Here is a 24,637-nt window from a genome sequence, read left to right on the forward strand (position 1 = left end):
TTCTCCGATAAAGAAAACAATGCCCGACCTGAAGAATTTGGAGCAAATGATTCAGCAGAGGAAACACAGCCCAGAATAACTAAGGAGATAGTACAAGAATACTTGGCTAGTTTAGATGTATTCAAGTCTCCAGGGCCAGATGAACTACATCCAAGAGTATTAAAAGAACTGGCAGATGTGATCTCAGAACCACTGGCAGTCATCTTTGAGAATTCCTGGAGAACAAGCGAAGTCCCGGCAGACTGGAGGAGGGCAAATGTTGTCCCTATTTTCAAAAAGGGGAAAAGAGAGGACCCAAATAATTACCGCCCAGTCAGTCTGACATCAATACCAGGGAAGATTCTGGAGCAGATCATTAAGCAAACAGTCTGCAAGCACCTAGAAAGGAATGCTGTGATCACCAATAGTCAGCATGGATTTCTGAAAAATAAGTCATGTCAGACTAACCTGATCTCGTTTTTTGACAGAATTACAACCCTGGTAGATGAAGGGAATGCAGTGGATGTAGCCTACCTTGATTTCAGCAAGGCATTTGACAAGGTGCCCCATGATATTCTTGTAAAGAAGCTGGTAAAATGCGGTCTTGACTATGCTACCACTCAGTGGATTTGTAACTGGCTGACTGACCGAACCCAAAGGGTGCTCATCAATGGTTCCTCTTCATCCTGGAGAAGAGTGACTAGTGGGGTGCCACAGGGTTCTGTCTTGGGCCCGGTCTTATTCAACATCTTTATCAACGACTTGGATGATGGACTCAAGGGCATCCTGATCAAATTTGCAGATGACACCAAACTGGGAGGGGTGGCTAACACCCCAGAGGACAGGATCACACTTCAAAACGACCTTGACAGATTAGAGAACTGGGCCAAAACAAACAAGATGAATTTTAACAGGGAGAAATGTAAAGTATTGCACTTGGGCAAAAAAAATGAGAGGCACAAATACAAGATGGATGACACCTGACTTGAGAGCAGTACATGTGAAAAGGATCTAGGAGTCTTGGTTGACCACAAACTTGACATGAGCCAACAGTGTGACGCGGCAGCTAAAAAAGCCAATGCAATTCTGGGCTGCATCAATAGGAGTATAGCCTCTAGATCAAGGGAAGTAATAGTGCCACTGTATTCTGCTCTGGTCAGACCTCACCTGGAGTACTGTGTCCAGTTCTGGGCACCACAGTTCAAGAAGGACACTGACAAACTGGAAAGTGTCCAGAGGAGGGCAACCAAAATGGTCAAAGGCCTGGAAACGATGCCTTATGAGGAACGGCTAAGGGAGCTGGGCATGTTTAGCCTGGAGAAGAGGAGGTTAAGGGGTGATATGATAGCCATGTTCAAATATATAAAAGGATGTCACATATAGAGGAGGGAGAAAGGTTGTTTTCTGCTGCTCCAGAGAAGCGGACACGGAGCAATGGATCCAAACTACAAGAAAGAAGATTCCACCTAAACATTAGGAAGAACTTCCTGACAGTAAGAGCTGTTCGACAGTGGAATTTGCTGCCAAGGAGTGTGGTGGAGTCTCCTTCTCTGGAGGTCTTTAAGCAGAGGCTTGAAAACCATGTGTCAGGAGTGCTCTGATGGTGTTTCCTGCTTGGCAGGGGGTTGGACTCGATGGCCCTTGTGGTCTCTTCCAACTCTATGAGTCTATGATTCTAAGGGGTAGGAACATCAGACAAGAGTGAAAGGCTAATACATATAAGACCACAGATACCAGTCTACAGAGCACTCAAATATGAGTGCTCATTATATCTAGTTTGTGGCACAGGTCATCATCCGTTGAATCTTGAGCGCTGCTGTGCAGAATCTGGCAATGTTATGTGTTATAGTAAGATTGGCATCTGAAAGCAGCAGGGAGGTACTGAATTGACCTGTGCACCTTGGGTACTTAAGCAGTGGCTGGTACGAATGTCTCTATAGTAAAGACACTGGAGAAGCACATGCTCTGTTGTTTATATTTGCCCAGGGTCACAGGGGCATTGCCTCTCCAGATAAGCAATCTTCCTGTATCGGCCTTCAAAGACAGCTGAGGGCATGACATTGAGCCAAGGTAAAGGCCCTCTGGTGCTTGGGGACTTCTAGTTTAGCTAGATATAGCCATAGGGAAGGCAGAGTACCTGGAGGATTCATTGGCAATAAAAGTTGGGGTCCTGGCTAGATCCAATTGGCGTTCAGTATCTGCAACACTGAAAGCTTTGGCCTGTTCCATGTCCCATGTGAGTAGAAAACCTGGAGTAGAAAGCCATGATCTTAGTTTTCTGATAGTTGAGTTCTAGCTGGTTCTCCTTGCAGTATTGTGTTAATGCTCTCAGTGCTCTTTGGAGGCCAGTAGGCGTTCTTGAAAGTATTGCTGCATCGTCTACATAGAGCAGGACAGAGATGTGTCTTCCAGAGAGCTTTGGAGGGTAAAAGTTTATGTTGTGGAGATGGCCCACCATGGAATTAATGTAAAAATTAAATAAGAGTGGGGCCAGTATGCAGCCTTGCTTGACACCTTTCTCAGTTGCAATGGCATTAGGAAGACGGTCCCGGGGGTTACATCTTACTTTGAGTGAGGTCCCTTCATGTAACATACATATTAGATGAAGCAGTCGTGGGTCTATTGAGGTGGCCTCCAGTTTTTCCCAGCGTTTAGCTCTGGATATCACGAGCACACTCAGTGAATACCAAGGGTTGCGTCCAATGCTAGTCCCGTTTAGAACAAACCCATTAAAATCTATACCCTTGGTCAGATAGAACCTAAGCCCAAATGCTCAGCTTGGTGGCGCCTTTGGCTTGGCACCCATAAGTTCCCCACCAGCACCATAAGTCCAGCCCTAGATAGAGCAAATAGAAGATTCCAGGTTCAGTCCTTGATATCTCCAGCCCAAACATAGCTGCTTGAGACTGGTGCCAGTCAGAGTGGACAACACTGGGGAAAACAAGTTAACAGTATGCCCTGGCATAGGACAGGGTCCTGTGTTCCTACGTAATACATTTTTTCCCTCTCTAAACAACGGCAATTTGGCCACGGTCCTCCCTGAATGGAAAGCCCATAAAAGCAAACTATTTTTTGATTCACTGGGCAAACGGAGCCAAACGAGCAAAGCCTTGTGCTTTAAAGGTTTTCTTTTTGATTAAGCTAGCATATTTGAACGCATAAGTTGCTCAAGTATGCAGCTTTGATTGAAAACAAAAACTTCCAAAGCCTGAAACACAGACATGACCTTGGCTTAAAAGGAACAAGCCCTAGTCTCCTTCTAATGAGTAAATGCGCAGAAGTGCTTCTCGCCTGGTGCTTCTCTTCAGAGCACCCTTTCCCTCTGCCGTCTGCCATAGCTCAGTGGAAAAGCATCTGCTTTGCGTGCAGAAGGTTTCAAGTTCAATCCCTGGCATCTCCAGGTTGGGCTGGGACAGACCCTTGTCTGAATCCCTGGAGAGCTGCTGCCAATCAATACCAAGCTCGATGGACCACTGGTTGGACTTGTGTAGGGCAGATGCCTATGTTCCTATGCCAGCCACCCCACCATCCTGTCACAGCAGACCCAAGAAGGTGGTGTTGGTGATGAGGCCTCAGAGGGTACTGTGCCCAGGGCCCCTTCAAACCTGACTGTGCTGGTCCCATGAGTTAACAGAGAGGCGAGGTCTGAGTCCAGTCCGAGGTCATAGGTGCAATATGAAGGCAGTCCGTAAAAGCTGAAGCTGGGTGCAGGGCAGGGAATCAGGAGCGCAGGCCGGAAAACAGGACAGGGTTCAGGCAGGAATTGGCAACCTACAAAGTTGCTCCCGCAACTTGGGACTGGGGCTGGCTGGCTTTTATCTGCCCCGAGGCATAGGGCGGCCCCGATCCTCTGGTGACTCACCCCTCCTGGCCTGGAGACGAGCACTCCTCCTGTAGGAACTTAGTTCCCTCCACCTCTCTGGCCTGAGCCTCTGCAGCTCAGAAGAGGCTGGAGGGTTACCGGAACCAAAGGCAACCTCAGCTTCCTCTGACGGGGCTGGGAGGGGAGCACCTGCAGGCAATGGGTCCTCCATCACCTCAAGAGCTGGAACAGACTCAGCTGGTGCCTGCACCTGAGGATCCAGCACAGGTGAGGACCCATCGGGCTCATGCCCCAGCCCCAGCTCAGCTGGTTCTGGAGGCAGGGAATCCTGTGCAGGCTGGGATTCCTCAGGTTCAGCATCTGAATCTGAATCCCAGGCCATCACACTGACTGAGACCGGTATATGGTACACCATGGTACAGAGACTTCCCTTCACAAAAGTCAACACCTTCCTTTACACCCTTACTAGTATCAACTTTATTTGTTCCCTACAGCAGGGCTGAACCATGGCTCATTATTCCTAAAGTTGGAACTGCTACCATGGAGAGTTGGCCAAGTCTTCCCTGCACATGTTATGTGCAACAAAACAGTTGCATGGCACCGTCATCAAATGGTGACACGCTAACGTGTGGCTGTGCCAAATGTTCCCGACATGGAAGTGATTTCCATACATGGCAGTCTGAAATAGCCGGTGGAATCTAGGAAAACAGGGCAAGTAATTACAAACAGAGTGTCTGGGCTTCTGCAAATCCATAAAAGTACCACAAATAATGGAATACAGCTTAGAGAGCACTAAATTTAGTCTGTGCGCTTTTTTAAATAAAAAAAAGTACCACAGGAAGAAGAAATGATAAAAAGTAAAAATAAAATAGTATTCCGGTGGATTACTTTAATTCATCCAAATCTGAAAATCTAACTCAGTTGGTAGATATTTCCATTCCCCATAAAGTCAGAAATTGCTTCATCCAAGACAATACCAGCATCATGATTCTTAAGCTGTGCTTGCACTATAGTTTCAACCTGTGCAATTTCCTTGGCCTGCCAGTCCAATTCTTAAATTTAGAACTTGTAGCCCTCCCATCACCCCTGACCACTGGCCATACTGGCTGGGGCTAATGTGAGCTGAAGTAAAACAGAATCCAGAGGATTCTGGATCTCTGGGCTTAAGTTGAGAGCGGAGAGTGGATTTTTCAAGCCTTAGATCCAGGTTAACTAAGCTGCGTCTCTTACTTTTAAAAAGTCACAGTCGACATCAGGAGCCACACATCCACCACAAGCACTTTTCCCATACATGGTTAGAGGTTCCTAAACGTCTTGCATCAAAAAGCAGTGAGACGGTGAGCTTTTCGCTTCTTTTCTCCAGAAATAAATCCTGTCTTGTAGTTAATGTCCCACAGCGTCTCACCATCTTAACAGTGAATAGCTTCTCCATGTAATTAAATCCCTGGCGTATCAGAATACATCCTCTCCTCTCCTTAAACAAGTACCTGGCTCTGGTTACAATCAGCTCTGTTCCTGGCCAAACTGACTCATGCTTTATCTCAGCTGCACACTTGGCCCAAGATCTCCCCTCCTGCAACTTGACAGTGAAGCAGCCTTTGGTTGAAAAGCACAACCTGTTTCGTCAAGGTGTGATTGAGCAGACCCAAAGGGGAAGGAAAACCACCTAATCGTTCAAGATTAGCAAAATCTCATTCCAACAATTCTGGGCTTCAGGAAAAGAAAAGAAGCTATTTTACAGTAAATTAAGATTTTTAAATATATATTTTTAGTGTGTCACATTTTTAACAGGATAGGGATTCAGAGATCGTACTGAACAAATATTCTTAAATTTAGAATTGTGAAGACGGTGTAGGGAAGTATTTTTGCATTGCTCTCCAGCTACCCCTTCCGGCCACTTCAGAGAACTGCAACAGGATCCTTATTTTCAAAGGCAGGTTGGCTTTATTAATTAATTATAATGCTTCTAAGTCCACCTTTTTGCTGCAACAATCTCCAAGATGGCTCATTAAGCAAAACAACAACAACAACAACTCTCAAAATGTAAGTTGTGCTCCAGGTGGCAAGGGCAAGTGTAGCAACACCTCCAAAGAAGTTCTGAATATGCATGTAGATCACGTCAGCAATGAGGCTTCTCAGTGGATAGCAGTGGTACCCAGTATAGAAGCCTTCAGATGCTGTGGGCTACAACTTCCACCATATCTGGGCAGATAGAAAGACATTTGAGCCCTGGGCCTGAGGTTCTCAGCCTCTGCAGTCCCAATGGCTCAGGGCTGCAACACCTCAATATAACCATCCTTGACTCTGTGTTCCCCATATAAACCATCCTGGACTCTGCGTTCATCATCTGAGTCCCTTCTTGGTATTCCTCCTCCACAAGAGGTCCAGAGGGTGGCAACAGGTGTTATGTACTGAGTTGAATAGGATCCAAACTGCAGCAGTCTGATTGGTCCTAGAACAATAGGATCCAAACTGCAGCAGTCTGATTGGTCCTAGAACAATGCAGCAGTATGATTGGTTGGCAGGAACTACCCAATCATGCTCCAGATAGAAGTGAATCCACAACCTGATTGGCTTACAGTAGAATTCCGGAATTAGCCAATCATGTGCAGCCCATTGTGTAAATAATGTATATAAAGCAGATACTTTGATGGGACATTCATTCATTCCTCCTCACCACTATGAGCTGAATAAAGAGCATGAAATCACTTCGCGACTCTGAGTATATTTCACTGGCGACGAAGGTGGGATCCCGCTGAGCTGACTGCCACACACAGCACCGCAGCACCGCCACCTGCCGCACCGCTGCCTCGCACCGTGTTCCAGGCTTCAGCTCCGGGACACAAGAAACTCAGAATGGCAACCGACAACAGCTTCTCGCCATTCAACCCAGCATCTGGAGACTGGGAAGCGTACGCCTCCCGTTTCACCTTCCTCCTAGAAGCCAAAGGGGTCACCGACGAAGAAGACGCCAAGAAGAGGGCGATATTCTTCAGCGTCTGCGGAGAGGAGACGTTTGAAATCGCCCGGGCTCTCCTTGCGCCTGAAGACGTCGCTACTGTTCCATACAAAACAATAATGGAACAGCTGAAGGGGCACTTTTCGCCGCAGCCCTCAGTGGTGGCTCGTCGAAATGCCTTCTACGCAAAGCGGCAAGCCCCTGGGGAAACCATAACTGGGTTTGTGACCTCTCTCCGCCAAGCCGCCCGGTTCTGCAACTTCTCAGAGCTGGAGAACATGCTTCGTGACCGCCTCGTCGGTGGCCTGAAGGATGAGAAGCTGCAACGACGCCTCTACGCTAAGAAGGACCTAACGTTCCAGGTCGCTCTGGAGGAGGCCCTGGCAACGGAAGCTGCCAAGAGGTCGACGCAAGAGGCACGGCCGAGCCAGCTGTCCCAACTGAGGGTCCACCACGAAGACCTCACCGACGACTCAGGACCCGACAGGGAGGAGGTGCACCGAGTACAGCAGCGCACTCAAGCAGCCCACATACCACAGCTGCCTCGACGAGAAGGAGGGAACTGCGCAAGCTGTGGAGAAAGTCACGAGAGGAGGACCTGCCGTTTCCGCAACGCAGAGTGCAGGCAGTGCAGAAAATTGGGACACATCGCCCGGGTGTGTCGGGCTCGGCCCACCCGACGCCAGGCATCAGATGACCAATCCAAGAGCCCCAGGTCCCGGGGCCCAACGCACCAAGGCAACTCGACAGAGCTCACGGACTTCCAGGTATACCAGTTGCCCCACCCCAACGTAGAGAAAATTTATGTTGACGTACAGATAGAGGGGGCCCCATGCCGCATGGAGCTTGACACGGGTTCAACTCTATCCATAATCTCGGCAAGGACCTTAAGGAAACTGTGTCCTACTGGGGGTCCCAAACTCAGGCCGGCCCCATTCACCCTCCGGGACTTCCAAAAACGTAAGGTCCCCACAATGGGGGTGGGGACCTTCAGGGTGCAATACCGAGGGCGGACGCGGCAACTGGACTTGCTTGTGGTCAAGGGCCCCTACATTAGCTTACTGGGATTGGCATGGTTTGGACCACTGGGGCTAGCCGTCACCGGGGTGAACCACACTAGCTTACAAGTGGACGTGGACGCCATATGCAAGGAATTTCCGGGGGTTTTCGGTGGGAAATTGGGACAGTATACGGGCCCCCCCATTGCTCTACAGCTTGACCCCGCAGTACGACCGGTCAGGCTCAAGGCCCGCCGGGTCCCGTTCGCCCTGAAACCCCGTATAGACGAGGAATTGGACCGGCTCGTGGAGCAAGGAGTGCTGGAGCCGGTGCCTAATGCCCCCTGGGAAACCCCAATCGTCACGCCCGTCAAGCCTAATGGTTCAGTCCGCATCTGCGCAGACTACAAATGTACCATAAACAAGGCCCTCACGGCCCATGCATACCCAGTGCCAGTGGTCAGCCATGTTCTTGCCACCCTGGCTGGGTCGAAAATTTTTGGCAAGCTGGACTTGGCCCAAGCATATCAACAGCTGCCAGTAGATGAGGCCACAGCAGAGGCACAGACGATTGTGACGCACAGAGGAGCATTCAGGGTAAAGCGGCTGCAATTCGGTGTCAGCGTGGCACCAGGCATATTCCAGAATCTAATGGACTCTCTACTTAAAGGGATTCCTGGCGTCACCCCCTTCTTCGATGATGTGTTGATTGCTGGGCCCACACCAGAGGAGTTTGAGGACCGCCTCCGCACCATTCTGCACCGTTTCCAGACGGCGGGTCTCAAGGTGAAGCGGGAAAAATGTCTACTAGGAGTGCCTCAGGTGGACTTTCTGGGATTTATGGTGGACGCAGAAGGGGTCCACCCGACTGGGGACAAGGTACGGGCCATTTGTGATGCCCCAGCGCCCAAGAACAAGACTGAACTTCAGGCCTTCTTGGGACTATTGAACTTTTACCATTCCTTCCTTCCCCACAAGGCGGCGGTAGCAGAGCCCCTACACAGACTCCTGGACAAGCGGGCCCCTTGGGTGTGGGGCCAGCGCCAGGAGGCCGCATTCCAGGCAGTCAAGGACTTGCTTGTCTCAAACTCGGTCTTGGCACACTTCGACGAGAGGCTGCCGGTGGTGCTAGCATGCGATGCCTCGCCCTATGGAATTGGCGCTGTCCTGGGACACCAACTCCCGGATGGAAGAGAGGTACCGGTGGCATACTTTTCCCAGACACTCAACGCAACCGAGCGGAACTACTCGCAAATCGACAAGGAGGGTCTGGCAATCGTGAAGGGAGTAAAAAAATTCCATGATTTCTTGTACGGGCGGCCCTTCACCGTGGTGACTGACCACAAGCCGTTGCTTGGCTTATTTGCCCCTGAAAAGCAGACCCCCCAAGTGCTGTCTCCTCGCGTCCTCAGGTGGTCAATTTTCCTTGCCAGCTACCAGTATGCACTGATTCACCATCCGGGGAAGGCGATGGGCCATGCGGATGCCCTCAGCAGGCTACCACTACCGGAAACAGGCCCCGACCCAGCACCTGCACAAGAGGTTATGAGCCTGGAGCTGCTTCCCGACCGCCCCATTCAGGCACAAGAAGTTGCACACCATTCCAAGAAAGATAGGGTCATCTCCCGGGTCCTGGACTGGGTGTGGAGGGGATGGCCCAGCAGCAGCCCCGGGCCAGAATTTGCCGGCTACACAACCCGCAAACATGAACTGTCGGCCCACAAGGGGTGCCTGTTATGGGGAAGCAGGGTCGTTGTTCCCCAGCCCCTCCGCAAAAGGGTCCTCACAGCCCTACACGAGACACACCCAGGGGTAGTAAGAATGAAGGCCCTTGCCAGGAGTTATGTGTGGTGGCCGGGGATCGACGGAGAGATAGAGGCCTGGGTCAAACACTGCCAGGCCTGCCAAGAATCCCGCCCAGATCCCCCAAGGGCCCCAGTCCAGTCCTGGGAGTCCGCCCGAGCACCATGGTCACGCCTGCATGTGGACTTCGCTGGTCCCTTTCAGGGGAAAACATTCTTCATAGTGGTGGACTCCTACACCAAATGGCTGGAAGTCGCACTGGTACCGTCCACTTCTACGTCCGCAGCCATCCGGGTACTACGCAGGCTGTTTGCAACCCACGGGCTCCCTGACACTCTCGTCTCAGACAACGGGACTGCATTTACGTCAGGAGAATTCCAAACCTTCACAGCGCAGAACGCCATCCGCCACATCCGTTCGGCGCCATTCCATCCTGCCACCAATGGCCAAGCAGAACGCATGGTGCGGACCACCAAGGACACCCTTCGCCGCATGACGCAAGGGGATTGGGAGTACCGCCTTGCCACATTCCTTCTAGCACAGCACAGCACCCCCAGCTCAACGACTGGCTGGAGCCCCGCTGAACTACTAATGGGTCGGCGCCTTGCAATCAGATTGGACCGCCTTCACCCCGATAGAGCTCAGGATGAGGTAGGAGTGGGGGAAGGCAGGAACCCCTGGACCTTCGAGGCCCAGGACCCAGTGTACGCAAAGAATTTTGGGGCAGGCCCAGCATGGGTACCCGCCACAGTCACCAGGGTCACTGGCCCCGTGTCGTACGAGGTGCTAACAGATGGAGGGCAATGCTGGCGCCGTCACTGCGACCAGATACGGCGACGATTCCCGGGAGAAAACCAGGAGGAGGAAAGTTCAGAGGAGTCCCAAGGGAACAGAGGGGCAGTGAGGCCCATAGAGCACGAGGGGCCAGCAGGAGAGGCAGAATCAGTAAATACAGAGAGGACCTGCGAGGCCGAAAGGACACCGGAACCAGAACCACGACTGAGCGAGCCAGTTGCGCCAGACCAAATAGCCCCATCACAGCCAGCATCCTTGGAACACGAGCCAGAACCTGAACCCCGGACCAGGGAACACCCCAGGCCGCAACGCACACGTAGGCCGCCAGCGTACCTCGAGGACTATGAATGCAACCTCCCGGGCAGGACTGGAACTTAGAGGGGAGGGGTGTTATGTACTGAGTTGAATAGGATCCAAACTGCAGCAGTCTGATTGGTCCTAGAACAATAGGATCCAAACTGCAGCAGTCTGATTGGTCCTAGAACAATAGGATTCAGAATGCAGCAGTCTGATTGGTCCTAGAACAATGCAGCAGTATGATTGGTTGGCAGGAACTACCCAATCATGCTCCAGATAGAAGTGAATCCACAACCTGATTGGCTTACAGTAGAATTCCGGAATTAGCCAATCATGTGCAGCCCATTGTGTAAATAATGTATATAAAGCAGATACTTTGATGGGACATTCATTCATTCCTCCTCACCACTATGAGCTGAATAAAGAGCATGAAATCACTTCGCGACTCTGAGTATATTTCAAGGAGAATGGGCCTTTTCTGCGATGGCTCCCTGTTTGCACAATTCTCTCCCCAGGGAGGTTTGTCTGGCACCTTCATTATAATCTTTAGGTGAAAATGTTCCTCTTCAACCAGGCCTTTGGCTGATTAATATTCCACAGCCTGATAAATGTTTGTTTTTGTATGGGTGGGTGGGTGTGTTTTGTTTTGTTTTTGTCTTGGTTATTTATTTGTGCATTTATCCTGTATTTTTATCTTGTGAACTGCCATGCTATCTTCGGGCGAAGGGCAGTGCATAAATTTAATTAATTAATTAATTAATTATGCAGAGTCTATGTGCATACAGCAGGCTCCACAGCAGACGTTTGCCCATCAAAATGTGGAGGGCAGGACAAACTGGCCTGAGGACATGACAGAAGGGGCAGGGCTAGCACACACACCCCTTGCCTTCTGCCTTATAATACTCATGCCTTTTGACAAAACAGCTTTATTGCATGAAGGAAAGACTACATTTTGTAAACACATGGTGCACACATTGGTTGTGGGTCCCCAGCATCTCAAAAGCCCCCCCCCCCCAGGGCAAGTGTCCTCAGACTCTCATTTCCCCTTCAAACGCTACAGCAGTCACCAAGAGAGAAGCACCCGATGAGCAGCCAATTTGTAAAGTCTGTACTGACCCACAGGCATCCTTTTAACCCAAATGGAACTCAACTGCAGGTTGTCATCCCCCTAGATTTACTGGCTGCGAGCAATTCCTCTCCCTTCCTCCCTCTCTAATCAAACCAAAACATGCTCTTGGGTTTTCTGTTCTTTTCATTCTGCTGAAATCAGTGGGTACCTATTTGTATACACAAAACAACCAGAGGGAAGGATTTATGGACTTTCAGGAACTGAACCCAATAGCAGAGTAAGGCAATAAGGACATAGGCTTTGCTGCTGATGTTTTAAAGATGGAGACATGGAAGAAATAAAATTAACCAAGGGGAAAGCTATTTACTCTTCTTGGAACCGGAATTATAACTGAGCTGTTTGCTCCCAGCTCAGCCAGCCTAAAAACTAAAAATCTCAATTCTCAATTAAGGAGATTCAAAAAGGGGTGGGGCTTTTTGTAGGCATAAGAGTGTTAAAAATAAAGTGGAAATTGTAAAAGGCCTGAGAAGCAACAGCTATTGAAAGAAGCTGTGTGCAATCCTAGAATAGCATTTTCCTATACACCCTTCATGATCACCACTAGGGCTTTGGGATGGACTCTCATGGACTCTCCCTCATTGGAGGGTCTTGAAGAGAGGTTTGATGTCTTTCTTTAGCTGTGATTCCTGCATTGCATTGACGACCCTTTGTGCCCCTTCTGATGCTACAGTTCTGGTAGAAAGTGGATATTGGAAACAAAGGGGTGCCAAAGAAGAAAAAACAAGGCAGTTCAGAATCTCATATTAAAATATATATTGGACTGTGCAATACTATGCATGCCTAGGAAGAAGTTATTTCTTTACTGCATCTGTCTTTCCAAGAACCTTGAAATGACGGGCACCAGCCTTTCCAAACCTGGTGTCCTCCATCTGTTATAGGACCCTGGTTCCCATAAGCCACAGTCCATGTACCCAGTGGCCAGCCCTGTTGCACAATCTGATGTGTTCTTATGCCCACAAGACTCGCTTTTCATGTAAAGCACCCCCAAATTCCACAACATATTGCTCACCTTAGTGGATGGCCTCTTAGGATGCCAAAGCTGCCATCCATAATCCCTGTGCTTATCCCACTACGGTTGGAATGGGTTGGGGGGATTTTGCATGCTCCATAGTTAAGCCATACCTTCATTTCTTGCACCTGGAGCACAGCTTTTTGCTTTTAAAATTGAACTTCTTTGCTCCCAGAGAAAACAATGGGGACCTACTGTTATGGGTTTGAGAGGGGGACAGATTCCCCTAAAAGTCCTGGGTACAATATCCCCCCTACCCCCATAATTTCTAGAGTTAATAAATGTAGAAGATTACTAGATGCTTGAAGTCTTCACCCAGGTGTGAGGCAGCTTAGCAGTGTAGTAATTCAGGCTGAATCAGTTCCCTGGAATTGGCTGGGGAGAAGAACTATCATGCAGTATAAAGCAAGGTAATGGGTAATTAGGGATGCAGGTGGCACTGTGGGTTAAACCACAGGGCCTAGGACTTGCCGATCAGAAGGTCGGCGGTTCGAATCTCTGTGATGGGGTGAGCTCCCGTTGCTCGGTCCCTGCTCCTGCCAACCTAGCAGTTCGAAAGCACGTCAAAGTGCAAGTAGATAAATAGGTACTGCTCCGGCGGGAAGGTAAACGGTGTTTCCATGTGCTGCTCTGGTTCGCCAGAAGTGACTTAGTCATGCTGGCCACATGACCCGGAAGCTGTATGCTGGCTCCCTCGGCCAATAAAGCGAGATGAGCTCCGCAACCCCAGAGTCGGTCACAACTGGACCTAATGGTCAGGGGTCCCTTTACCTTTACCTTTTTAATGGGTAATTGACACAAACAGTTACTCTGTGCTGGGCAGTGAAGGAGAGTGTGAGCCTCTCCTTCCATGAGGGGATGGTGAGCAGAGACAAAGGGCAGGTAAGAGATCTTGGGGGTTTTGGTGGACAGCTCCATGAAAATGATGACCCAGCTGTAAAAGGTGAGTAATGGTAAAGATTTGTAAGAGTATGTATGCTGGAAAGAAAGTGTGTGGGGGGGTTCTCCTTCTGTCAAAAGAGCAGAACTCTGGGTCGTCTGGTGAAGCTGAATAGTGGAAAGCTCAGAAGATACAAATGAAGTACATCTTCACACGGTTAAACTATGGAATTGCGGCAGTGGGCACCACCTTAGGCAGCATTCAAGGGGGATTAGACAAATGCATAGAGGACAAGGCTATTAACCCATACTAGTGATGGCTATTTGCTGCCTCCCGATCCAAGAACATAAGGTGCATGTTTCTTAATAGCACTTGCTGGAGAGCAACAGCAAGGGAAGCTATTGCCCATTAGGGCAAAATAAATATTGCCCTAACGTTAGCTTGCAGGATTCCCACTGGCATCTGGCTGGCCATTGAGGAAAACAGGATGCTGGGCCAGATAGGCCTTTGGTCTGATCCCACAGGGGTCTTATTATGCTCAGATCCTCAGCAACAGTCATTCATAAACTTCCAGCATAAAGCCGCCGCAAGAGAGATCGTGCCGTTGCTCCAAGTCAGCCATGCATTCTGAAGCTTTGGGTGACAATGTTGCAATAGTTTCAAAATTGGACCAAAACAGAGGAATTGCTGTTATGGCTCTTTCACAAAGGCCGCTTGTAGGAAGTGTCCTCGTCCCGTGCTCCTGCTCTGTCGACTTGTGCAGCAAGTGTTGTTGGCGGAGGAAGCCAGAAACTCATCCAAGTGTGCTGTGGGGTCCCCACGCATTGAAAGGTTACAAGACCCATAATGCTTTCTAAATGCCATCTTACTCAGAAAACATGTCTAAGGAGTCCTGTGCTCAGGGGCTAAGAACAAACTGGAAGCAGAGACTGAAATGTGGTCTTTTGAACCTCTTTCGTTAGGAGCAGAGAAACCATAGGCCTGGGGACCAAATAAGGCTCTCTGGACTTGAGGCTTTCCTCAGACCCCACCCCTTCTCCGCAGGTCATGCTCTGCCCCAGGCCTCCTTCAAGTGATTTTGCCTTTCTGGAAACTATGATAAGGTCTCTTTCTTGCCTGGATTGGGGTGGGTGCATATAGAAGCCTGAAGCTTTTGCATTGCTGGAATTGTTGTTTAGTCGTTTAGTCGTGTCTGACTCTTCGTGACCCCATAGACCAGAGCATGCCAGGCACTCCTGTCTTCCACTGCCTCCCGCAGTTTGGTCAGGCTCATGTTTGTAGCTTCGAGAACACTGTCCAACCATCTCGTCCTCTGTCGTCCCCTTCTCCTTGTGCCCTCCATCTTTCCCAACATCAGGGTCTTTTCCAGGGAGTCTTCTCTTCTCATGAGGTGGCCAAAGTATTGGAGCCTCAGCTTCACGATCTGTCCTTCCAGTGAGCACTCAGGGCTGATTTCCTTCAGAATGGATAGGTTAGATCTTCTTGCAGTCCATGGGACTCTCAAGAGTCTCCTCCAGCACCATAATTCAAAAGCATCAATTCTTCGGCGATCAGCCTTTTTTATGGTCCAGCTCTCACTTCCATACATCACTACTGGGAAAACCATAGCTTTAACTATATGTACCTTTGTTGGCAAGGTGATGTCTCTGCTTTTTAAGATGCTGGAATGTAGCCTATGGTTAAAGTCATTGCCCCAACCACTTTTGCCTCTGGCCCTGACTACCACTGGCATGTGGCCCCTGAAAGGTTCCTAATGGTAGAAAGTGGCCCTTGGACTGGACCTGCTTTAACTTCTTGCCTGTAGCTGTTGTCTAGGGTCCATGCTCATGCAACACTAAGAGTTAATCATTTATTGTCTTTTTTTGTGCAAAAATAAATGAATTTCAAATTATGCCCGAACTATTTTTTTTTTATGTTACACTAAGCTTTTGGATATTCAGACCTAAAATATTATGTATTAACACACCCCTGCCCACCCAACTCTCATTTTCTTTTTGAGGTCACACCCAGAACGTTGGTATTAGCTAACCCCAAGTCTATAAAATGACTGCAGTGTTTGATCCAGTCCCATTTGTCTGTAATTAACGCCAGTTGGCTTCCATTCCCATTCTTCATTAAACTGGAAAATCTCTTTTTGCGAGTGGGAAAGGACCGAGCAGTGACGTAAGACATCAGAGGTTCAGCTCGGTGCCACCAAAATGTTTCCTTGTGTGGCTCTGACTAGTCATATTAAAATGACTTTTCTCTTCTTGGAAGATTTAGAGCCCAAAGTCTAGTCAAATGAACTGCAAGAAAACAGATCAAAACAACACAAGAAGCATGGCCACAGATGAAACTTGGCTCCTGGCTCATCTCTTGGTGGTGGACAGCTAAGAAAGAGAAGCTGGAGGGTTGTGGTCAGCATCACTCCCTAGGTCTCTGGTATCTCTGCTGTCATTGCATGACCAGCAGTGAGCCCAGGGGAGATGGTGTCTCATGGAGACAACACTGTTGCATTTAGATCCTGCTTCCAGGTTTTACATAGACATCTGGCTGGTCACTGTGAAGGCAGGATGCTTGACTAGATGGACCACTGGCCTGATCCAGTGGGATTCTTATGTTCTTAACACTGGGTGTCACTGTCTCCAGGAGACAGGGCTTCTCTTCGTCCAGCCAGATGAAATTTGGCACCTGGCTTGCCTCTGAATTTGGATGCTGGCGATGTGTGATGCTAGAGGCATATGATGTCAAAGTCTCCTCCCCAGGTCTGTGGTGTTCTTGGTGCTGTTGTCCTTGCACACTCACAACAGGGCCTGGCGAAATAGTCTCTCTCTCTCTCTCTCTCTCTCTCTCTCTCTCTCTCTCTCTCACACACACACACACACACACACACACACTTCCAGAAGCTGCCAAGAGGTGCTACGTGTATCTCCATAGAGCATGGCTATATTAACGAGGTGAATTCTAATCACTTTCCAGTGCTACATTATCTGGATTGGTGACTTCTCATACTCTTTTTTTTTTTAAAAAAAGATACAGGTGCAAGACAAATTTGGGAAATGAGTCCATCACTACACTTTTGATGTCACTACGATACTTGAAAGTATGTGTGCTAGTCAACTAAAGCCATGATTCTAAGGAGACTTGATGGAGAAAAAATATGCTCATTGAATGGGCTTACTTCTAATGAAACATTCTAAGGACAGCATGGCATAGCCAAACTCTCTCACACATACACTCACTAACATAGATCTTTAACACTAGAGATTTTGTACATATTGTTCATCGTATTATTCCAAGACCTGAATGCTATTTCCTCTAGTTTAGTTCTGCATGAGTAACTCCAAATGTGCTTAAAGGGCCAGGAAGTATTTCTGGGGTCGCAATACAGTAGTAGCCAAAGGAAGGTAGACAGAGATTATACTAATGTTGATGCAATCAGTAGATTTGTGCTGTTAGCAGTGTTTGAAACTCCTATTGTTCTAGGCGCATTTTGCAACAGGGAATTTAATTAGTGCGAGCAGTTTCTGAGCTCTGGGCGCAGTACTGCGCCCAAGATTTCAGATTAAAACCATAGAGTAGAAGGAAAGGAGGACCTTTTTCTGCCTCCCCACTTCCAGCTACTCTATGAAGACTGGAGAAGAGACCCTCTTAAGAATATTAGGTGGGTGGGCTTGGGAAGGACTAGACCATGTGAAAAATGAACATAATATTTTAGTTGAAATTCATTCATTTTCAGCTTTGTATTGTCCTTATTAAAAAAGTGTGCCTATACATTCCATTGTTGCACCCATAACCTATATTCAAGGTTCCATTTAGCACCTAGCTTTTATATCTCAGTTTCTAACACTGTCTCCAACCTGTTTCTGCATTCCTGTGCTCCCTACTTCTGAGAGCATTGATCCACTACTGTTCTTTCCTTTCCTACAAACCTTTGCCCATAAATTCTCAGTTCTGAGAACCTGTTTTCATGACTGCATCTGCAAATGTCAGCTGCAAGGAGATCATGTGTGCTTGCCTACAGACATAGGAATCCAGGTTCTGTTCTGCCACCACTAACTCACATTTAGGAGAGCTTACAGAAGTTTGTCAAAAGACATCATTCTGTGCGCATTGGTGGCACATCAGCAGGCATAAATGACCAGCTCTCAGTGGGCTAGGGAAGTGTTCTTCAACCTAGAGTTCAGGGATGATGGAAGCTGTGGTTCAGCAACATCTGAAGCGTCAAAGGCTCCCTACACTTGCCGTGGGAAAACACATACGCAAAGAATGTAAGTAAACTCAACATTCTGGTCGTACAGCATGGACATTCCCTCAGTGTACCTATTTCTCAATCTGCTTTGTTTTTACTAGAGTCTCAAGGTCCATCAACTGGAACCTGCTGCAAAATAGTGACCAAGTGGTGGTGGTAGCAGTAGCAGACATAGCATGTTTAGGATTAAGGGGCAGGGCACCTCTGAACACAAGTTCAGCTCAGGAGTGTCCGTTTGGTACCAGAACTGAGTTCAGAACTCTTTAACACAGAAATCTGCGCTCTCTTTTTTTTCTCCTTAAGCTTCCTTAACAAGGACTTTCTTTTTCCTCTTTTAAGTGGGTTCCTGCAATAAAGAGGAAAAAGAAAGCCCTTGTTGTTGCAAATTTGAAACAATTGGGAACCAGGAATCCCTGCTGATCTACCACAGATCACCCAGAGCTCTACCAGTAGACCCTGATCCAACTTCTGCCCTGCTATAGATCCCAAAGTAAATTGCTGAGAGATATGATTACAGGGGAAAGCACCCTGTCACCTGGTCAAACATACCTCCCATTGGGGGAGTCTTGTTTGGTTCTCAAATAGAACTTTGACAACACACTTAAAAGTCTGGGAACTATATAGCTACATGGGGATTCTTAAAGCTATTGTGGGGTGGGAACACCATGGTTTCTTTGTAACTGAGTCATTACAAAGGACTGTGTCCTTAAGATTTCTTTCTCTATTGTCCCACAACCATTTCATGTGCTCAGGCAGGACATAGGGCGAATTACACAATACTGTACAATGTTTGTACCCATCTAAATTTTGCTTGTTGAGCTGAGTTTCACTTCCAGCCTCCTTACTGTACATGAGTCTGAAGGAGACCTCCCCCAGAAGACACTGGTGTGTCCAAAGGTATCACCTTACTAATTTTGCCTCCCTCCCAGGGAAGTTTTGAAATAGATGTTTGCAGAAAGGGGGCTGGGTGTACCCATGTTCTCAAGAAAGCACCACTAAAGTTAAACTAAGTTCCATGAATCATAGCCCCCATCCCTTCTAAAGATCAGATCTGACTAAATTAAAACCTTTCAGTTTTAATGTTTCAGAAGACACTAGCACTAAATGGTTTTCAAGGGCCATAAAGGGAAAACAACAGCAAACATAAACAGCCCGAATTGTCTCAAATGTGTTTTCCCTTTAATTAAATAGGAACCATCTGTCGGAGGGGGTGGGGGAGGGGTTTGAAGTGGATGCAATCCATCCATATGATGCCTACACTGGTTTCCACCCAGCCTCCATTATCCTGAAAGTTCTCCCCTCTGAAAAGAATTAAATAAGCATGCAGCGCAAGGGTACCTTTTTGCTCCACCCAACCAGACAGAAATCCCTGCGCATATGGAGGGAGATGCAAAAGACTGGGTGCTAAACACTGAGTGCACACAGATTTCAGCTTCAGAGAGGAACACTGAACAAGGAGCTCACTATGTAAAACTCAAGGCCGGCCCTCTTAAAAAAGAAATACGAAACAAAAACAAGGACTCCAGTGTAAATCACATTGCATGAAAACATCCGGGGTGGGGGAAGGTTCAGGACACCCAGGAAAGTTAGTGAAGGTGGAGAGCCTAAGACCACATTCACAACACCATGGTGCCACTTTAAAGACTTCTGACTTCCCCCAAAGAATTCTGGGAACTGTAGTTTGCTAAGGGCGCTGAGCAGGGCTGGACCAATACTTGTTGGCACCTGAGACATATCGCAGAATGCTCCATGTCCCCTGCTATGACAAAAAAAGGGTGAGTGAAGATCTATATCGGGAACGGGATGGGAATAATGAGCTACATCAGGAACAAGGGCGGTAGGAGACCAACAGTGCCTCCTATTTGCCAGAAGGCTGCTGTAGAGGTGGCATGGGGTGGGGGCGCTGCCAAGGTAGTGTCAGATCTGGCCTCCAAGGAGCGTGCCACAGCCATTGTTGCCACCATGGCGGCGGCAGCAGCAGGAGCAGGTGGCTATTCATTTCTTGGAGACTTGATCTGATGGCCCTGTAGATCCTGCCACCTGAGGCAAGTTGTCTTACCTTGCCTCATGGGTGGGATAGCTCCTGTGCTGCGAGTTGTTAGGAGACCTTTATTCCCCAGTGTTACAATTTCCAGAGTGGTTGAACAATCAATCCTTCACAGGGAACTCTGGGAATTGTAGCTCTGGGAGGGGGGAAGAAACTCTCAACACCCTTAACAAGCTATAGCTCCCAGAATTCTTTGGAGGAAGCCATGTTCAAAATAGTGTCATGGTGCTTTAAATGTATAGTATGAATGTGGCCTAAGTAGAAGCACTGGAGGTCATAGCACTGCTATCTCTTTGGGGAACCCCATGGAATCCTTCCTCACAAAGCACATACATACAAACACCCAAGAGTGGTGTTTCCTCCTGGGAAGTTGCAGAGAGTTAGGTCAGGCAAATGACCACCATTGGAGGGAATGCCACAGGGAGTAGGCACAGCTTCATCAGAACTTGGGTTCAACTACATGTTTCCATACCGATGTTGACACAGAACCAGTTCACTTACTTGTATTATCAAATGGGATCTGTTTACAGTCAGCGGCTGGCCAAGGGCAATGGTAGACTGCTCCTCCTTCCACGATGTCTGGTTGGGTAGTGTTGGCCTTAGGAGCTCCAACTAGGACGCTTACTCTGCAAAACATCCATAGGCGTTCATGAACAAGGATGAAATAGCAAAAGTCAGCCATTTCATTGAAACATGGCTGTTTGCTGAAGGCTAGCTCAATAGCTAATTAAAAAAAACAACTTATAAGCATTCAACAAGAATAAATAATGGTCAAGCACTTTTTGGAATAAGTAATTAAACAGTTGGTTGGTGAGCACTTAGAAAAGGATGCTGTGATTACTAAGATTACTAAATATGGGTTTCTCAAAAACAAGTCATACCAGATGAATCTCATTTTTTTCTTTTTTGAGTTACAAGCTTGGTGGATAAGGGAATACTGTGGACATAGTGTGTCTTGATTTCAGTAAGGCTTTCGACAAAGTCCTCCATGATATTGTTGTGGAGAAGCTGGTAACCAAATCCAAAGAGTGCTCACAAACAGTTCCTAATTATCATTGGGGAAAAGTGCTGCAGGGTTCTGTCCTAGGCCCATTGTTGTTCAACATCTTTATAAATGACTTGGATGAAGGTATTGAGGGGTTGTTAATCCAACATACATGCCACCTGAGAAGCTACGCCATGAATTCTGCCTTCTGCCTTATTCTTTGGATGTCTAAATAGGGTTACAGGACAACTTCTCCACCAAGCTCATCATTAACATGCCCCCATGCCCTGCTGGTGGGTTTCACAGAAGCATTTGGCTTATCTCTGTGGGACACAGGATGTTGGGCTAAACAGGCCTTTGGCCTGATCCAGCAGGGCTCTTCTTATGTTCTCAACTTAAGGAAAATTCATTGCCACATTACATTGTGAAGTCCAGTAGAGTAGACAGCTTTCAAAGCAAAGATGAAAGGGATTCACAAGGGATAGGTCTGTCAGTGGTCATGACATTGCTACAAACAAGCTCTACGTATGTTTAGAGGGAGTGTACTACTCATCGTAAGAAGCTAGGAACAAACAAACAACTAGGGGTTGTGAACTGTTTGTGAGCCATCTGGGGGAAACTGCTGCATAAACAGACTTTTGGCTTCACCAGGCAAATTCTGTTGATCTCAGTAAGAAGGCCAAAGGGCTCATTCGGTACAGCATGAGACCCTTCATCTCAAGGTCATGGGTTCGAGCCCAACATTGGGTGAATAACTCTTGCATTGCAAAGGGTTGAACTAGTTGACCCTTGTGGCCCCCCTTCCAGCTCTGCAATTCTATGATTCTGTGAGTCTATGAACTAGCTCTCACATCACCACCATCCATTGGCTGGTGCATTAGGGGCGTCAGTCACTACTGTCAGCACCACCATCATATGCTGAAGGCAGAAAGGAGGCAGGTTTGAGGGACCCCACCCTGCCACTGATGTTGTTGGACTCCAGCTTCCATCAGACCTAACCAGCTTGGCCAGTGGTGAGGAATGATGGGAGTTGTAGTCCAGCAAAATACAGAGGGCCACAGGTTTCCCATACCTGCTTTAAGGTAAGTCAGTATTAGTATCTCCCAATTTTGGAGACAGGAGGACTAATGGCTGAGAAAGAATGGCTTCGTCTAAGGCTACCATGAGAGTTGGTGGTGGAAGACTCAAACCAGGGGCTTTCATAGCTCATAGACACTATGCTCTATTTGCTCCGTATAGGCGTTGGCCCCAAAGCTGGCCATAAGCCATACACCAGCATCTTCTCTGCTCCAGAAAATCTGCTTGCAGATCTCCAATGTGACACCAACATTCCATGAATTCATTTCTCAAATATTGGGATGACTCTCTCCTGTCCCTGGTCCACATTCCCTCCAAATATTTGATAGACCCAGGAGCCATTCATATGTGTACATTCATCACTAGGTTACTGCAAACACCACATGTATGGGTGAATGGGACATCACAGATCAAACATTGCAAACAGAACTCATCTCAAGCACCATGCTTTTCAGTGGATTAAATCTATGCCAGGCATAGGCAACCTCGGCCCTCCATATGTTTTGAGACGACAATTCCCACCATCCCTGACTACTGGTCCTGTTAGCTAGGGATGATGGGAGCTGTAGTCCCAAAACATCTGGAGGGCTGAGTTTGCCTATGCCTGATCTATGCATTCTGTTACTACATGTACAGTAATACAGGGTAGACTGATGGCATGCAAGCCTGCCTATGGCCACACCGGGTCTCATCAAAGCAATCAGCTCAGTCTATTCAACCTGGCAACAATCCACAGCCTACAAGAGAGAGGTTTTAGTGCAGCACCCACTGACGTCTAAAGAGAGAGTCCACAGAACTACTATCAATAGAAAACTGCTGTGCACCTTAAATTGGACAATTGCAGTTTGATTTCCTGCCCAGTTAAGGCAAAGTAATTGGCTTTAATCCTGTCAAATTCAGTAGGGCTGAATCAGCAGAAAAATGCGCTTCTATTTAAGTCGCAGAAAGCATTTCACTGTAACACACACACAACTTGTTCTTAATGGGCTTCACAGATGCTCTATGAAATACACAGTCTAAACCCGGAGGGTGCATCTTAAGTGACTTGCCAGTGATACTGTCAGGCTGTGCCACTGTGCCTATATGTGCCCCTGACGCAGCCTCACAGAAACTCCTACTTAAATCTAGATTTCTACAATTGCATTGATTTCAGCACCATGGTTGTGTAGAGTGTGGGCACCATGCATTTAAAGCAACCCCCCCCCCCAAACAATCCTGGAAACTTTAGTTTCCCTTCACAGAGGTACAACTCTCAGCATCCTTGACAAACTGCAATTCCCAAGAATCTTTTAAGGGAGTGGGGTGGGATATGCTTTAAATGTGTTCTTCACATCAACCCACGGATCGGTAGACCTGCACATTGTGACGCTGCTCTGGAGGAAAAGGATACTGGATGCTTCGCGATCTGTCCACATGCATCAAATAGCAAGAGACGCTGCATTTGGTTCAACTTAACTGCCTTGAAATCAGTCCGGACTCTGCGGTCTGGACTAAGAAGGATACAGGATCCACTCCATTCTCTAGTCCAGATCGCAGAAGACCTATTGGTGGAACTTCCCACCAGCCCATTGCAATCTCTCGCTGTATGATAACTGTATGATTGAACTCTCTACTTGAGTTCAATGGGCTTACTCCCAGGTAAGTAGCCTTGCCTATGTAAACCTATATGTACGCCTACTGGAAAGTATGTCTCGCTGGGCTCAGCGGAGCTGCTGACTTTCGAGAAAGCCAGCTGCAATCCCTTCACTGACTTGGGAGTAAGTACTTCTTTGGACTTGCTTCCGAGTAGCCGCGCCTAGACGGCTCCCGCTAGGAAAGAGTACGCGCATTGCTCTTGGCCGCGGGCTCAGGAGCAGAGCATCTGCTTGGGATGTAGAAGGTCCCGGGTTCAATCCCAGGTTCAGGTAGGAGCTGGGCAGAGTCCCTTGCCTGAAACCCCGGAGAGCCTCTGCCCGTCCACGCACCGAGCTCGATGGACCAGTGGGCCTGATCCGGCAAAAGGCAACGTCCTCCGTCCGTCCCAAGGGCAGCCGACCGACTCCCACCAGCTCGCGAGGACGGGCGGCGAGGTCTCCGCAGCCGCTGAGCCCTATATATATATATATAAGCGCCGGGCGCTACTTACGCGTGGGGCGCCGGGCTGTAAAAATCCAGCGCGTAGCCGAAGTAGCTGCCGTCGGGGCCGCCGTAGACGGCGAGCTTCTCCTGGTCCAGGTTGAAGGCGCGCAGCGTCCCGGCCAGCGGCGCCAGGAGCAGCAGCAGCGAGAGCAGCGCGCCGCCGCCCGCAGCGCAGCGCCCGCACCAAGGCGCCGCCGCCGCCGACGACGACCCGAGCAGCGGCAGCAGCGGCACCAGCAGCAGCCTCCGCCGCCGCCTCCACATCCTCCCGGCAGCCGCTCCCTCCCTCGCTCGCTTGCTCTCCTCAGGAGTCCCAAGCGGCGGCGGCGGCAGCGAGGAGCTTGAAAGGCGCCGCTGGGAGCCTCGCCGGGCTACCTCTGGCCGCCGCCGCTGCCGCCCCCGCGCCTCGCTCTGCGCGCGCCGCCCGCCCGCCCGCCTGCCAGGAGGTGGCATGGCGAGGGAGGCGCAAAGCCCGCCGCTGCCGGCCGTCGGGGCAGCGCGCGAGGA

The 24,637-nt window shown here is 48.7% G+C and overlaps 1 protein-coding gene across 2 annotated transcripts in view; it reads right to left on the minus strand.

Annotated features, from left to right (window-relative positions):
• ITGA8 (integrin subunit alpha 8) overlaps positions 1-24,637 on the minus strand; it is a 125,531-nt gene extending 100,894 nt beyond the window's left edge. Inside the window, exons 1-2 of one of the 2 annotated variants that reach the window (XM_083578506.1) lie at positions 24,138-24,637; positions 20,452-20,576 (exon numbers count right to left, since the gene is read on the minus strand). In XM_083578506.1, coding sequence (XP_083434632.1) covers positions 20,452-20,576; positions 24,138-24,583 — 571 coding nt within the window. In that variant the 5' untranslated portion in view covers positions 24,584-24,637. The remainder of the gene's footprint in view (positions 1-20,451; positions 20,577-24,137) is intronic. The other variant, XM_083578507.1, reaches the window with a different exon arrangement.

The sequence above is a fragment of the Podarcis filfolensis genome (assembly GCF_964270895.1).
Source record: "Podarcis filfolensis genome assembly, chromosome: 12".
Classification (NCBI taxonomy): domain Eukaryota; kingdom Metazoa; phylum Chordata; class Lepidosauria; order Squamata; family Lacertidae; genus Podarcis; species Podarcis filfolensis.